This window comes from Nothobranchius furzeri, chromosome 1 (assembly GCF_043380555.1).
Source record: "Nothobranchius furzeri strain GRZ-AD chromosome 1, NfurGRZ-RIMD1, whole genome shotgun sequence".
Taxonomy (NCBI): Eukaryota; Metazoa; Chordata; class Actinopteri; order Cyprinodontiformes; family Nothobranchiidae; genus Nothobranchius; species Nothobranchius furzeri.
The window spans coordinates 32,675,861-32,692,528 of NC_091741.1; the positions used below are offsets into that span (position 1 = coordinate 32,675,861).

A 16,668-nucleotide genomic window follows, 5' to 3' on the forward strand; every position below is an offset into this window, starting at 1 on the left:
TTTGCTAAACTGTGTGTGTGTGTGTGTGTGTGTGTGTGTGTGTGTGTGTGTGTGTGTGTGTGTGTGTGTGGGGGGGGTCTTGTTCTGTGTGAAAACGAAGCGGTAAAGTGATAACGCTGCAGGATTTAATAACTTTATCTTCTCAGCAGCAGCACTGCAGGTGCTCTCCATGTCCAGCATGTGTGTAAGCCAGGTCCTTAGTCACCTTAAAGTTACGCACATTGTTCTGCTAAAAATCCCAAAGTATGCGTGGAAAGTTGCTTACGCAGTTTTCCGACCCCGTTTTGTGTGTAAGCTAGCTTGATAAATGAGGCCCCTGATACTTAAGCGTTCTGGTGCATGCACAGGTAGGATGCTGTCGAGAACAATCCTCAGCCTGGAAAACTAATTTGGGTCTGGATCCACGAAACGGGGGATAGCTGGAGCAGGTCCATCATATGCACTTTTTAGTTGGGGTAGAATGTGAGCTATCCAAGTCCACTCGGTAAAGCGGGTGTAGGGGGTAAACGCTTGATCACTGATCAACAGAAGTGTCCGTGTGATCTAACCTGGATCCCATTGCGGGTGCTGACCTTCTTGGAGCTGGCACTGGAAATGTAGATGTTCTCATGTTGTGGCTGGCCAAACTTTGAGACGCAGGACCTGAAGATGTTGGTTACCCGGTCTGAAGCTTCACTGCATTTCCTGTTGCCAGATGCTCACCATCAAAATGATTCTTCAAATTTATCCTACAAAATGTTTTCTTAGAATATATGTAAGAGATTTAGATGATTACCATACCATACTTTATGAATCATGCACATTTAAAACGCAGCATGGGAGCTGTCCAAAGTGCTGCACAGGCTGGACCAAAACACGACCAATCAAAGCAACAACAGAAGATAAAAGTACAGATTCTTGTACATAATTCAACTGAGACAAGTCCACACCTGTTCTACGAATGCAGGTGTGTTCATTACTTTTGTCTGAGATTGAACACTATGCTGATGATGAAACTGCATTTAACAGATATTGTTTTCCTTAGAGAGAGAGAAAAGATCTGGTTAAATCTCACTTCTTTATTTAGAATTTGATGGTTTTATTTGGGAAATCTGATATTCAAAAATCCAAGAGGTCCAACACAAACCCCAGTGTGTACAAATGTAAGACAGAGATAAGAAAAGATCTTTTACTTGCTCTTATCTTGTCATTTTAACTTGTTGGTTTTGCTCGAGTCTCATCTGTTTTATGCTTTTTATGTACAGCACCCTGATGGCCTGTGAGGTTCTTCATCTCCTCACGCTTAGACTACTGTAACTCTCTTTTCACGTGTCTGAGCAGAACCTCCCTGAACCGTCTACAGGTGGTTCAGAACGCCTGTGCTCGGCTTCTGACCAAGTCCTCCACGGCTCGACTTATGATGGTATGTGTGAAGAGGGGTAACATAAAATATGTAATGTTACGTGAGATGTTACGTCCAAAATAAAGTGTTTTATAGTTTCAAGGAGACACAAAGAGCAACCAGATGTTAGTAACGTGAACCAAGGGAGGGCGGGCTAAACGCCGTCTAACACAGAGGATCTGAATGTGTAAGTGTTTTAAGCCAGGCCACCGGGCTAACTCTAGGTGTTAAATCTCAAGGCCTTGGGAGTTCGGGGGGTGGGGGTGGGGGGTCCAGAAGAGGGAGGGGGGCGTTCAGGCCCATTACATCTATCACAGTTTACTGATCCCAATGCAGAACCGTCTCTGCCCGAGATCCGTGATGATCTGGAGATCTGCAGGCCGTCTGGGTCTGTTGTCTCTCTGACTAACACGTCCGCAGCCCAAATTAAACGAATGCTGAGCAGCTGCTCTCTCCCGCAGCTGTCAGTGACACAAGGGAGGGGAGGAGATGGAGGCTGTCCTGGACTGTCGCTGTCCGTGGTGCCAGTCAACTTCAGGGTTCATTTCAAGATCCTGGTTCTGGTCTATAGGGCCTTACATGGACAAGCACCATCTTACATTGGTGATCTTCTTAGTCCCTACACCCCCAGCAGGTCCCTGAGGTCCAGTGATCAAAGCCTACTGGTTGTGCAGCACCAGGCTAAAGGTCAAAGGTGACAGATCATCTGCTGCTGTGGCCCCCAGACTCTGGACCTCTCTCCCCCTGAGCCTGAGATCAGTGGACTCAGTGGTCTCCTTTAAACTCACCTGTTCAGGTTTGGTGGGACCTTCATCACCTCCCTCCTGGTTCTGCTCTTATTCCACCTTTCCCCGGATCCACTGATTTCCCTCTCTCCTGTTCATGTTCTCTCCCTTTCCTCTCATTTAGTTTCCTTTTCTCCTTTTTAACGTTTTGAAATCTTTTTATACTTTAATGTTTTTGCTTGTTTTTGTGAAGTGCCTCGTGATTTTCATCTTGAGAGGCGTGCTATTACAGAAAGTGTTTCTCACGCCTCGGTAGAACATGAACATTGGAACACATCTTGGTGACTATCTCCTAGGCAACCGGGGCGGGGCCAAGACATCAAGGCGAGGTTCCTATTGAGAAACACCCAGAGTCTTCACTTAGAACAGCACATTTCAGGCCCCACACAGTAAACGGGACTCACTCTAGGTCTTGTTTTGTCTTTGGGACTAAAAATCGATCATTTACATGTTTAAGAGGTTCATGTGAGTGACCACAGCTGCATTTTCTTCAATGTCCGAACGTTGATCCGGTCCCTCACAAAGAGGCGCATCGTCACGCAGCAGTGGAGGGATTTGGACTAGATGCTACAAAAGGGAACGCATCCGGTTTGTTGAAGTTTCACAAATCTCACTATATTTTATGAGTGGTCGGTGGAGACATGAGGGAGGAATTAACAAAATGTCACCTTGGGAATTTCACCCAAGGAATTTGTTTCTAAATTACCCTGAGGCACGCAGGTGTACTTTTGCCCAAGAAGTTGAGTCGTTTCCGGGGTGTTTAAGTAATTATTTATTACAATGTAAAAATACAAAGTTTGAACAAATAAAATGAGTTTAAGACTGACCTAAAAACAATAAAAGCCTAGAGCTGAGGATCTCACACACACACACACACACACACACACACACACACACGCACGCACGCACACACACACACACACACACACACACACACACACACACACACGAGTAATGATTAAAAGCCCCACAAGACATCCTAACGCTCCTCCAGGTGCTCCTGCACCATCGCTGTGGCTCTGTTGACCTAGGGGCTCGTACGAACCTCCCCTGGCCTCTCTGTGGTCCTTGGTCCAGGCTAGACAGGAATGTTTGCAGTGCTCCATGGAGTGTCCATCTGTGTACTACTCACTCACTCACTCACTCACTCACTCACTCACTCACTCACTCACTCCAGGCCAGATTAGTGATTGAGATCTTGCCCCAGTCCAGGCTATAGCCAAGTACGGCGCCCACCAGCATCCTTTGTCCCTTGGCTCCAAACTGCACGTCATCGCTCCACTTGGGGACAGACCATAGACTGTACATACAGACAGACAGGAAAGTCCCAACTCCTCCTCCCTCTTCCTCTTCTAACTTTTTTATGGCGGTTGGCAAACAACTTTAGAGGTGCATTACCGCCACCCACTGGTAAGGAGTGTGGCTCAAGACTTCCCTATCCTATTATTTCATATTACAATAAAAAATAAATAAATAACCTGACTATTATCCAAATCCTTGAGCTTAAAGCAAAAATTACCGGATAAAAAATACTTTCTCCAACAGCTCTGCTATTTCACGCCATACTTTAATTTCTCCCAGAGTCCATTTCATAAGTCTTCTCTCCAGTGAAGTCTTCTCACAATTAACCATAACATGATCAATAGTCTCTACCTGATTACATTACATTTCCCATCAGCACGTTTTCCTATGTCGAATAAAGAAGTATGTCCAACTCTTAATCTTGATATTATAGTTTCCTCTTTTCTGTTTAAACCACCTTCCCTCATCCTACCAACCTTTCTTTGGATTTCATTCCATCTTCCTTTTTTTCCTTCCTCCCATTCTTTCTGCCATGTTTCCCTCAACTTCTGTCTAATTTCAAATTTACTGAACCTAATTATTATTTCAATATGTTCATGTTTAGCAGCTCTCTTTGCTATCTTATCTGCCATTTCATTAGCAATTGCCCCAACATGTGCAGGAATCCATAGCAAAACGATTTCAAGTCCCATCATCTGCAAACTTTACAAAGTCTGTAGAAATATCTGCTCGACTTTCCCTCCTCCGCTCTCGTGAGAGCCTTTTAAAGGAGGCTATAGAAGGGCCCAGACTGGCTGACCCCTAATCAAGCAAAGGGACAGCAGGTGGAGCAATCCACTCTGCCACATATGCAACCTGTTATTAGTCTAGAATAATCCAGTGCAGGTTTGAAGAGTGTAGGTGTTGTGGTTTTTGAGCTTGAGCAGATTAAAGATGGTCAGAGTAGAGGAAGATGGGTGTAACCGCCCTTTAGCCATTTCCGGAATCTGAAGTCTTCGTTGCTCTGGCACCGGCTGCTGCTCGTCTGAAGCGTAGCACGTACAGACGCAGAAAGCCTACAACTCCCATGATACATCTGCAACTCAACACCCTGGATACAAACCAATCACGACGCGTGAATTTGGTTACGTCATGCGTTCAGAAGTTTTGGGGGGTTTATTTTTTCTCAGCGACACAGCAGCTGGCGGCGCCATATTGAAAGAATCAATCTGTTCCTAAAACGTTAAAAAACAGCAGGATGTTGTACCTGGAAGATTACCTGGAAAGTGAGTAGCAGACCGTACCTGGGTGGAGGGAAGCTTCGGGCAGCTGCGCGCTGAATGTCTGTTTTAATGTGAATGTTAGCCCGCTCCATGCTAACAGCTAACAGGCTGTGTTTTGTCCCTCAGTGATCGAGCAACTTCCCATGGATCTCCGCGACAGGTTCACGGAAATGCGAGAGATGGACCTGCAGGTTCAGAGTAGGTGCATCACCCACCGGTGCTCACACGGTTTCTCCGGTTCTAGCCGGTATAACGGAGTAGCTGCTATGCTTGGCTGCTACATGACGTCATGAGTCACCTGAGACCTAACCTTTACTCGTTCTTAGAAAATATGAAACGTTGAAGTCCTTCGTGGTTTTTGCAGCATAATAGTTAGTGTTGTTTTCATCGTTGACACCACAAAAGTGATCTCGGCAGACAACGCAAGGTTTAACCGGTTAGTGCGTTCAACAGAAGCGCCACCAATCCGCCATTTTTGTAGTTTTCATGTTTCAAGGAACGCATTTATCTGTACAACCAAAGCAACCGCATCCCTTTAAAATCTCATAAATGATTGACTCAAATATTTAAACAGGGTTGTTTTCTGATTTAAAGACAAGGAAGTGAAACTAGTTTGAGTGTAAAGGTCAAAAACTAGAGTCACGTGCAGGAAAAGCCTGAAAACCTAGCTCACACATGCTTGAATATTATTTTGGGGATGCTGTGAGGACTTTTTTTTATAAAGTCCCCGTTTTACATGTTGAACCAGTGCCCTGAAGGCATATGTTTATTAATCGTCTCTGTCAGTGCGCCCCAGGGCAGCTGTGGCTACATCGTAGCTCATCACCATCGGTGTGTGAATGGATGAATGATACACTGTAGTGTAAAGTGCTTTGGAGTTCTTAATCAGAGAGGTGCTGTACAAGTGCGGGTCATTTATCATTAATGAATGGATGATCCAGACGCCATGAGCTAAATAATGAATGATAAATGGCCTGCACTTGAGCAGCATCTGTCAGAGTCGCTGGACTCCAAAGTGCTTTACACTACAATGAAGTGGAGTTGGCTCCTTCGCATACTGTCATGCTGTTTTCACCAGCTTTAGAGGAGTGCTCCACTTGAAACTAGGGATGCACCGATGGATCGGCATTTGATCGTAATCGGCCGATAGCGCCCCTATCGGTTTTGATCGGAATTTTCAAAATAGATCAAAGCAGACCGATCAGGTACGGTTGTCACGGTAACCGGTGTAGCGGTAAACCCCGGTAAAAAAAAAAGTTGACAATAATAATAACCGTCTTGTTTTTTAAAAAACTACATTATCTTGGTGGGTTAGCGTGGCTGCGGTGTAGGCGCGGTGACCCTTACCAGCCACCGTATCATCAGCTGAAGTTGCCGGCGGCTCATGCACGCTTTGTTTACAACTAAAACTTTCTTGAAGCTAAAGCTGAAATAATGGCCAAAGGAGGAGACGGCAGCGCTCAGGACATTTATTATCCCTCAAAGAAGACAAAGTGGGAAGTACGGGCATTTTTTGGATATCTGAAGAATGCCGAGGGACAGCTGATAGAAGACGGCTATCCTGTTTGCAGCACGTGCAGAAAAAGTGTCTGTGAAAGGCAGCAACGCTTCAAATCTCATGACACATCTGCGTGACCATCACCCACAACTCTACAGTCAACGCAAGGCAAGCTAACGTTAGCGTTTTAGTTAAAATGCGTGATCCGAGGATTTGGGTTGAGGGAGAATGCAACGAGTCGCTATATAAAGCAGCCGCAGCGCCGCTACCTGCATATAAACCGTGTCGCGGACACCGCCATGTTGAAATGACGCTATGCATTACGGGGCTCCCAGGGGCAGATAAGAGTTGGTCTCTCTCCGAGAATAATTATGAATTTAACAACGATTACTGCCTGATGACATTTTCCCACATCTGCAAAGCTCACTGGAAGGACACAAACTGAGGACAATATTTTCCTGATATAGGGTTTATTACTCAAGTAAGGGTAAAAAAGTATCTGATTAGAAGGCTACTTGAGTACTGAGTATCATCTGAACTAATATCTTTAAAATGATGACATCAAACAGACATAAAATAAGAAGTTATGGGCAAATATTGGTATTTTAAAGACTAAAGGGGAAAAATGTAAACAAATAAACAACATAATTACAAAATAACACATTTTAGGCTAAATTTAGACACAAACTGAGGACAATATTTCCTGACATACAGGGTTTATTTAATTGTGTGAAAATGTAGCACGTTTAAAAAATACCGCGGTAATACCGAAAACCGTGGTAATTTTGGTCACAATAACCGTGAGGTTAAATTTTCACACCGTGACAACCCTAATACAGACCATTTTAGATTAGGTTACATTTCCTTTATTCCCAGATTATGTAGTTTGTAGCACTCATTATAATGTTGTAGAAAATTTCTGGCCAATCCACGTTATCGGTATCGGTGATCGGTGTCGGTGATCAGCATTCTTTGATATCGGTATCGGTGATCGGCAGCAAAAAACCTGATCGGTGCATCCCTACTGGAAACCCATTGTTAATGTGTACTTCTAATTATAGTGGATCACTCATGCAGGCTGAACATGGAAATAGTCTCCTACACCGAGGGTTGGGCATCGAACGTCGATCGGGTTTCCTTGAATTGTTCAGATTTAAAAAATTTGATTCCCAGTCTGCCGATGGGAAAAACAATCTGCAGCTGATCTCCGTGGAAAAAATATGTGATGTACAAAATCTGATCAACGCCTTTCACAGTTGATCACACCAGCTGTCTTTTTTGAGGCCCACAGAGAGCCTGAGTGCAGCATCACATGTCCCCCTGCCCTCCTCACACCGGGCATGCAGTGGCAAACGTAACTAATGCATCTGCGAACTTTAAGAGTGATGAAGTGGAGCAAAGTTAGCATCCTGCAGCCAAAACTGCCACGCACCGGAGGGGAGTCCTGTTCAAATGTGTCACCTTGGTGGATTTAATGGGTTTTAAAGGGGTTGGCCAGACTCGGCGTGACAAATATCCAGTTGAACTACACTTTAGAACCTATAAAGATAAACTGGGTTACATTTTTCATTTAGTCATAAATCCTTATAGGAAATCTAATCCTAGAACCGTGTTTGGCATACGTCACTCAGGGCAGCTGCTAATGCTACTGGGTTAGCTGTATTTTCTCAGTGATTGCAGAAAATGATGTTTACAGCTGCAGCAAAACGTCAGAGCCTAAGTAAACCTGCCTCTGGCCTCTGTCTCAAACTCTGGACGGCGTCAGGTGAGTTTCAGTTTCCTTCCCGACTCAATCGTTGCTGCAGCATGCAGGTGTGGACTCTGTCATCCTGGACATGATCATCCTGAGTTTTAGTTGAAAACAGCTGGCCCTCATTCCGTTGTAGAAATAATCCTAAATTCATTCTTATGAACAAAATCTAGAACGTTTGTATGAGCGGTCAAGCTCCTGAGCTAGGAAACGTGCGGTGGCCGCTCGTACGCACGATTCTCCGCACTCGTCTGATGATTAATCCCACCTGTGCTGCCCAGGTGCTCGTGTCCATTCTCAGTCATTTACATACAGGAAGGCCCTCAATTAACCATATTTGGTCACGCCACGCCCTCAGCAGGCGAGGGGATTCTCAGGGATCTACAGAAAGAAAAGTTGTGAGATGGAGACCCTTTCTGCTGAAGTGCAAACGGACCAAACGAGCAGCAGAGGTTCTAACCGCGGTCGGGAGGAGGAGAGGCTCCTGTCAGGAACAAATAAAACTTTAGTCTGATGAAGCGTAGAGTAACCGGTTCCGTTTACATTTAAGGAGTCCTTCTGGATGGAGTTTTATTTACAGTGCAGTCTCTCAGCTGTCATTCAGTCTGGTTACCATGGCAACACATGTTTGATCAGGGAGCAGAGGAGGTTCTGGTAGATGTAAAATAAAACATGGACCGGAATTGGATTTGTGCGGTTTATCTGGAATTCCAAATCCCAGCATGGCTCCAGACGGATCTGCCGTCAGCGCGCTCACGCGTTTCCTCCAGAGGAGCTCTGACAGGTCCTTCATAACAGCATAGAAACGATGTTTAATCCAACGCGTCTGAAGCAGCATCACGAGGATAAAACATAACATCTTACATAAAAATAATATGAATGAAAAAGATTAAGAACATCATAAAAACGGAAACAGATTACAAAAACACCACATCCGTTCTACAGTCAGATTCCCGTCAGGTGTTGTAGCACCAGTCATGTGACTCGGCACCAGTCATGTGACTCAGCCCTAGGGCTGCACGATATTAGGAAAACCTGCGATATTCGATAACAGTGCTTAATATTGCGTTATCGATATTACTCACGATAAATGAACAAATACTAAAGTATGCAGTGTTGATGTCGTCTGGCGTGTGACGTCTGCTCTGGGTTCAAAGCAAACACAAACTAATGCATGAATTCCATTACAACATAACTTTTTTATTGTAAAAACATGCAGCTGCACCCGCTACTGTATTAGCAGCTGCTCCTGCTACTGTATTAGCAGCTGCACCTGCTGCTGTATTAGCAGCTGCACCCGCTACTGTATTAGCAGCTGCACCCGCTACTGTATTAGCAGCTGCGCCTGCTACTGTATTAGCGGCTGCACCCGCTACTGTATTAGCGGCTGCACCCGCTACTGTATTAGCAGCTGCACCCGCTACTGCATTAGCAGCTGCACCCGCTACTGTATTAGCAGCTGCACCCGCTACTGTATTAGCAGCTGCACCCGCTACTGTATTAGCAGCTGCACCCGCTGCTGTATTAGCAGCTGCACCCGCTACTGTATTAGCAGCTGCACCCGCTGCTGTATTAGCAGCTGCTCCTGCTACTGTATTAGCAGCTGTACCTGCTACTGTATTAGCAGCTGTGCCTGCTACTGTATTAGCGGCTGCACCCGCTACTGTATTAGCAGCTGCGCCTGCTACTGTATTAGCGGCTGCACCCGCTACTGTATTAGCAGCTGCACCCGCTACTGTATTAGCAGCTGCACCCGCTACTGTATTAGCAGCTGCGCCTGCTACTGTATTAGCAGCTGCACCCGCTACTGTATTAGCAGCTGGTCCTGCTACTGTATTAGCAGCTGTACCTGCTACTGTATTAGCAGCTGCGCCTGCTACTGTATTAGCAGCTGCACCTGCTGCTGTATTAGCAGCTGCACCCGCTACTGTATTAGCAGCCGCACCCGCTACTGTATTAGCGGCTGCACCTGCTACTGTATTAGCGGCTGCACCCGCTACTGTATTAGCAGCTGCACCCGCTACTGTATTAGCAGCTGCGCCTGCTACTGTATTAGCGGCTGCACCTGCTGCTGTATTAGCAGCTGCACCCGCTACTGTATTAGCAGCCGCACCCGCTACTGTATTAGCAGCTGCACCCGCTACTGTATTAGCAGCTGCTCCTGCTACTGTATTAGCAGCTGCTCCTGCTACTGTATTAGCAGCTGCTCCTGCTACTGTATTAGCAGCTGCTCCTGCTACTGTATTAGCAGCTGCACCCGCTACTGTATTAGCAGCTGCACCCGCTACTGTATTAGCAGCTGCACCCGCTACTGTATTAGCAGCTGCGCCTGCTACTGTATTAGCAGCTGCTCCTGTTACTGTATTAGCAGCTGCTCCTGTTACTGTATTAGCAGCTGCTCCTGCTACTGTATTAGCAGCTGCTCCTGCTACTGTATTAGCAGCTGCTCCTGCTACTGTATTAGCAGCTGCTCCTGCTACTGTATTAGCAGCTGCACCCGCTACTGTATTAGCGGCTGCACCCGCTACTGTATTAGCAGCTGCACCCGCTACTGCATTAGCAGCTGCACCCGCTACTGTATTAGCAGCTGTACCTGCTACTGTATTAGCAGCTGTACCTGCTACTGTATTAGCAGCTGCACCCGCTACTGTATTAGCAGCTGCTCCTGCTACTGTATTAGCAGCTGTACCTGCTACTGTATTAGCGGCTGCACCCGCTACTGTATTAGCAGCTGCACCCGCTACTGCATTAGCGGCTGCACCCGCTACTGTATTAGCAGCTGCACCCGCTACTGTATTAGCAGCTGCACCTGCTACTGTATTAGCAGCTGCACCCGCTACTGTATTAGCAGCTGCACCCGCTACTGTATTAGCAGCTGCACCCGCTACTGTATTAGCAGCTGCACCCGCTGCTGTGTTAGCAGCTGCTCCTGCTACTGTATTAGCGGCTGCGCCTGCTACTGTATTAGCAGCTGCACCTGCTACTGTATTAGCAGCTGCTCCTGCTACTGTATTAGCAGCTGCTCCTGCTACTGTATTAGCAGCTGTACCTGCTACTGTATTAGCGGCTGTACCCGCTACTGTATTAGCAGCTGCACCCGCTACTGCATTAGCGGCTGCACCCGCTGCTGTATTAGCAGCTGCACCCGCTACTGTATTAGCAGCTGCACCTGCTGCTGTATTAGCAGCTGCTGCTGTATTAGCAGCTGTACCTGCTACTGTATTAGCAGCTGCACCCGCTACTGTATTAGCAGCTGCTGCTGTATTAGCAGCTGTACCTGCTACTGTATTAGCAGCTGCACCCGCTACTGTATTAGCAGCTGCTGCTGTATTAGCAGCTGTACCTGCTACTGTATTAGCGGCTGCTGCTGTATTAGCAGCTGCGCCTGCTACTGTATTAGCAGCTGCACCCGCTACTGTATTAGCAGCTACACCCGCTACTGTATTAGCAGCTGCACCCGCTACTGTATTAGCAGCAAAACAACAAACTGCATGCATGCAGTTTCTCAGTGACTTTAAAACATCACCTCCACCATAAAACTTTTTCTGATGCTCCAAATACAGAAAAACATCCCTTACCAGGGTTTTCAGAATAAATAAAATCAGAAAATAAGTTTAAATGTTAAATAATAGTTAACATCACTTAAATGCAACAGCAAATTCTCTCATTGCTACTGAGCATTTTCTCCACTTATGTGGTTATGATATAAGGCTGTTGCTGTAACTGGGAAGTGAACTGTGCTGGGCCAAACTAGGAGAATATTAAGATTTTCCTTTCGGCCCAGTGTGAGTTTGAGTTTGACTCCCCTGCCCTAGAGGCTTCTTCAGTTCCCAGACTTGTGGTCAGAAACAAACACGCTGGTTTTGTCTTCTTTTTTCTTCTTCTTGAAAACATGTTTTTGTCTAAATGAAGTTGTTGTTATTGTTCATAGAATTAAAATTCATGCAGATCAAGCAGCCCTGTGGTTAGCTGGCTCATTTAAAACGTGTCAAGTTTTCCGATCAACTCAAACGATGCCCAGCCCTATGTAAACCTGCCTCCTGCTGTAGCTTCTGATAGATAATAGTCTCCTACACCTATCTCCTGCAGTAGCTTTTGATAGATAATAGTCTCCTACACCTATCTCCTGCTGTAGCTTGTGGTAGATAATAGTCTCCTACACCTGCCTCCTGCTGTAGCTTCTGATAGATAATAGTCTCCTACACCTATCTCCTGCAGTAGCTTTTGATAGATAATAGTCTCCTACACCTATCTCCTGCTGTAGCTTCTGGTAGATAATAGTCTCCTACACCTGCCTCCTGCTGTAGCTTCTGATAGATAATAGTCTCCTACACCTATCTCCTGCTGTAGCTTCTGATAGATAATAGTCTCCTACACCTATCTCCTGCAGTAGCTTCTGATAGATAATAGTCTCCTACACCTATCTCCTGCTGTAGCTTCTGATAGATAATAGTCTCCTACACCTATCTCCTGCAGTAGCTTCTGATAGATAATAGTCTCCTACATCTACAGTGGGGCAAAAAAGTATTTAGTCAGCCACCGATTGTGCAAGTTCTCCCACTTAAAATGATGACAGAGGTCAGTAATTTACATCATAGGTACACTTCAACTGTGAGAGACAGAATGTGAAAAAAAAATCCATGAATTCACAAAAATTCAACTCAATACTTTGTAACATAATCTTTGTTGGCAATAACAGAGGTCAGACGATTACTATAGGTCTTTACCAGGTTTGCACACACAGTAGCTGGTATTTTGGCCCATTCCTCCATGCAGATCTTCTTGAGAGCAGTGATGTTTTGGGGCTGTCGCCGAGCAACACGGACTTTCAACTCCCTCCACAGATTTTCTATGGGGTTGAGGTCTGGAGACTGGCTAGGCCACTCCACAACTTTCAAATGCTTCTTACGGAGCCACTCCTTTGTTGCCCGGGCGGTGTGTTTGGGATCATTGTCGTGTTGGAAGACCCAGCCATGTTTCATCTTCAAAGCTCTCACTGATGGAAGGAGGTTTTGGCTCAGAATCTCACGATACATGGCCCCATTCATTCTGTCCTTAACACGGATCAGTTGTCCTGTCCCCTTAGCAGAAAAACAGCCCCAAAGCATGATGTTCCCACCCCCATGCTTCACAGTAGGTATGGTGTTCTTGGGATGCAACTCAGTATTCTTCTTCCTCCAAACACGACGAGTTGAGTTTATACCAAAAAGTTCTACTTTGGTTTCATCTGACCACATGACATTCTCTCAATCCTCTGCTGTATCATCCATGTGCCATTGTAGTGTGTTACTGATGGTGACCTTTGTTACTGTGGTCCCAGCTCTCTGCAGGTCATTCACCAGGTCCCCCCGTGTGGTTCTGGGATTCTTGCTCACCGTTCTCATGATCATTTTGACCCCACGGGATGAGATCTTGCGTGGAGCCCCAGATCGAGGGAGATTATCAGTGGTCTTGTTTGTCTTCCATTTTCTGATAATTGCTCCCACAGTTGATTTTTTCACACCAAGCTGCTTGCCTATTGTAGATTCACTCTTCCCAGTCTGGTGCAGGTCTACAATTCTTTTCCTGGTGTCCTTCGAAAGCTCTTTGGTCTTGGCCATAGTGGAGTTTGGAGTCTGACTGTTTGAGGCTGTGGACAGGTGTCTATTACACAGATAATGAGTTCAAACAGGTGCCATTAATACAGGTAACGAGTGGAGGACAGAAAAGCTTCTTAAAGAAGACGTTACAGGTCTGTGAGAGCCAGAGATTTTCCTTGTTTGAAGTGACCAAATACTTATTTTCCACCCTGATTTACAAATAAATTCTTTAAAAATCCTGCCATGTGAATTCATGGATTTTTTTTCACTTTCTGTCTCACACAGTTGAAGTGTACCTATGATGTAAATTACTGACTTCTGTCATCATTTTAAGTGGGAGAACTTGCACAATCGGTGGCAGACTAAATACTTTTTTGCCCCACTGTATCTCCTGCAGTAGCTTCTGATAGTCTCCTACACCTATCTCCTGCAGTAGCTTCCGATAGATAATAGTCTCCTACACCTATCGCCTGCAGTAGCTTCTGATAAATAGTCTCCTACACCTATCGCCTGCAGTAGCTTCCGATAGATAATAGTCTCCTACACCTGTCTCCTGCAGTAGCTTCCGATAGATAATAGTCTCCTACACCTATCGCCTGCAGTAGCTTCTGATAAATAGTCTCCTACACCTATCGCCTGCAGTAGCTTCCGATAGATAATAGTCTCCTACACCTATCGCCTGCAGTATCTTCTGATAGAAAACAGACGGTGAAATTCTAGGATAGAAAATCCTGACAGATCTACGTCACCCTGTCACTAACATTTATGGACTCACCCATCTGGACTCATGACGGGGAAGGCTGTTGTTGGTTTGGTCCAGGAAACAGCAGAGATCTCTGCTAGTAGAAGCTAACCTTTAGCAACTCCACCACACATCAGAACTCCTCCAGGCTTGTGTCATTTGTGGAGCTCCTTGTCCCCAATTAAACAGTCAGGGGTAGAATCACATTGCTTTTATCCAATCTGAGGCAAGATGTCAAAATATCAGGAAATGAGACTCCAAATCGTCCCGTGTGAACCTCAGCTCTGATGATGCAGACTTGTCCTGCTGAGCGAGGGTTTGCCTGTTCCTACTAGAGACCGCTGCAAATGTGTAGATTAAACGAGTAAACCACTCCTTTAGCATTGATGAAACCTCCTAGCTGTCTGTTTCAGGTATTTTAGACATTGCATCTCTCTTTAATGTTTTTGTCAGACGCCACGGATCAGCTTGAGCAGAAGGTGACAGAGTTTTTCATCAATGCAAAGAAGAACAAACCCGAGTGGAGAGAGGAGCAGATGGAGGTCATCAAGAAGGTCGGACGAGTGTCTGGTAACGAGGTTTACAGGCTGTGACTGCTGGCCTTAACCAGCTGATGAATCTGTTTGATGTTGTAGGACTACTACAAAGCCCTGGAAGACGCAGATGAGAAAGTCCAGCTGGCCAATCAGATCTATGATCTCGTGAGTAAACGTGTTCTGATAACCAGTTAGTTTTGTGTGTAGAACGTTCTGATGCGTGTGGAGATTCAACCACCACTAGATCAGAGCCCGTGGCATCTACTGGATGCTATTTCACCATCGTGTGGTATGACATCTATTCCAGGGGTGGACATTAACTTCAAAACCAACCGGCCAGCCGGGCCGGTAAGTCTGAATATTTACCGGCCCCGCCAAGAATCTACCGGCCCCGCCAAGAATCTACCGGCCCCGCTGGTCAGCAGCCAAAACGAGTCAAAATAACAACTGAACCGTTTTAAATGTAATAAACCTTTATTTTGTACACATTCACAAACATAATAACGTATTCAAGTTTGAATTTGTTTGTTCCCTCAACAAAACACGATTTTGTCGTCGCATACTTACGGCATACAACGCAGTACATCACCAACTCCGCTTTGCTGTACTCGAGCCATTGGCTGTGTTCAAGATGAGCCAGTTCTGCGCAGATTAGACCAGCGGTGATCGGCGAGCGGTGCATGCCGGTTAGATTTGTGTCCGAATTGACGCCGACTTGCTCTGACGTCATGCATACGTAGGCAACGATAACCTCGTGAGATCAATACCGTTTCGAACTGTCTCGCTTCTTCTCACCAGTTTTAAAGCGTTTTGCCGGAGATTTCATCAAGAAATCCCATCCCTGTGGTGGCGCGATCTTCCTGCGTGCTTGTGTGTTTCTAGCATGGTTCCACTTCGTCTTTAAAAGTGAACTTATAGTTCACGTGACAATAACTAGAATCGTGCAGTACGTGCACGAATCGTACAAGTGCAGTACGTGGCTAGAGGCGCGCAGGTTCACGCGAGCGAAACGAAAACGGCAGCTTCCTACAGGGCGGGGCCATGATGTAGGTGAAAGCCGGTGTGTAAATGACAAATAAAGCTTGGGCGCCACCCGGGCGGTAAGTCGTCAAGTATTTACCGCCCGGCGAGAAAATTTAGCGCCATTGGCGCTCGGGCGCTTTAAAGGTCCACCCCTGTATTCACAAAACCCCTCTCTGGCCAAATTCAGAAATTCTATTTGGAATTTGGAAAATGGACCAAGGGAATGAACAAAAACACCGCCATACACTTGAGTCTTTAGTGGACTCAACAGAGCCCCCCCCCCCCAAGGGAGGCGGTCCAACGTCTTCTCCAAATCCACAAAACACGTGTAGATCGGTTGGGTGAACTCCCACACACCCTCCAGGACCCCCCAAGGGTGTGGAGCTGGTCCGGTGTTCCACAGCAGGACGAAAACCACATCGTTCCTCCTGAATCCCAAGTTCGATAATCTAACAGACCCTCCTCTCCAGAATCCACGAACATACCTTGCCAGGGATCCTCAGAAGTGTGGACCACACCCTGCGGCCCCCTTTTTAAATAGGGGGCCCATCATCCAGCCTACCGGTCCAGTGGAACTGCCTCCAATGTCCACGCGGTGCTGCAGAGCCGTATCAGCCAACACAGCCCTACAACATCCAGAACCTCAAAGCAGCTTTCCCGAGTTTTCCCCTTCCAGGAGTGATGCATGGTTTTACCCAAATCCCTAAAAGTGATCATCTCATCAGGTACTGGGATGTTACGTAAACAGTACTTGTGTTGCTGCTGAGCACGCCCCCTGCCTCGCAGAGCTCCCACCAGAACTAACCAATG

The 16,668-nt window shown here is 46.1% G+C and overlaps 1 protein-coding gene across 1 annotated transcript in view; it reads left to right on the forward strand.

Annotated features, from left to right (window-relative positions):
* The first annotated feature begins 4,577 nt into the window (after positions 1–4,577).
* Positions 4,578–16,668, forward strand: part of ing3 (inhibitor of growth family, member 3) — a 25,461-nt gene continuing 13,370 nt past the window's right edge. The window contains exons 1-4 of the mRNA XM_070555552.1: positions 4,578–4,733; positions 4,857–4,928; positions 14,753–14,853; positions 14,935–15,000. Of these exons, the coding sequence (XP_070411653.1) occupies positions 4,706–4,733; positions 4,857–4,928; positions 14,753–14,853; positions 14,935–15,000 (267 nt within the window). The 5' untranslated portion in view covers positions 4,578–4,705. The remainder of the gene's footprint in view (positions 4,734–4,856; positions 4,929–14,752; positions 14,854–14,934; positions 15,001–16,668) is intronic.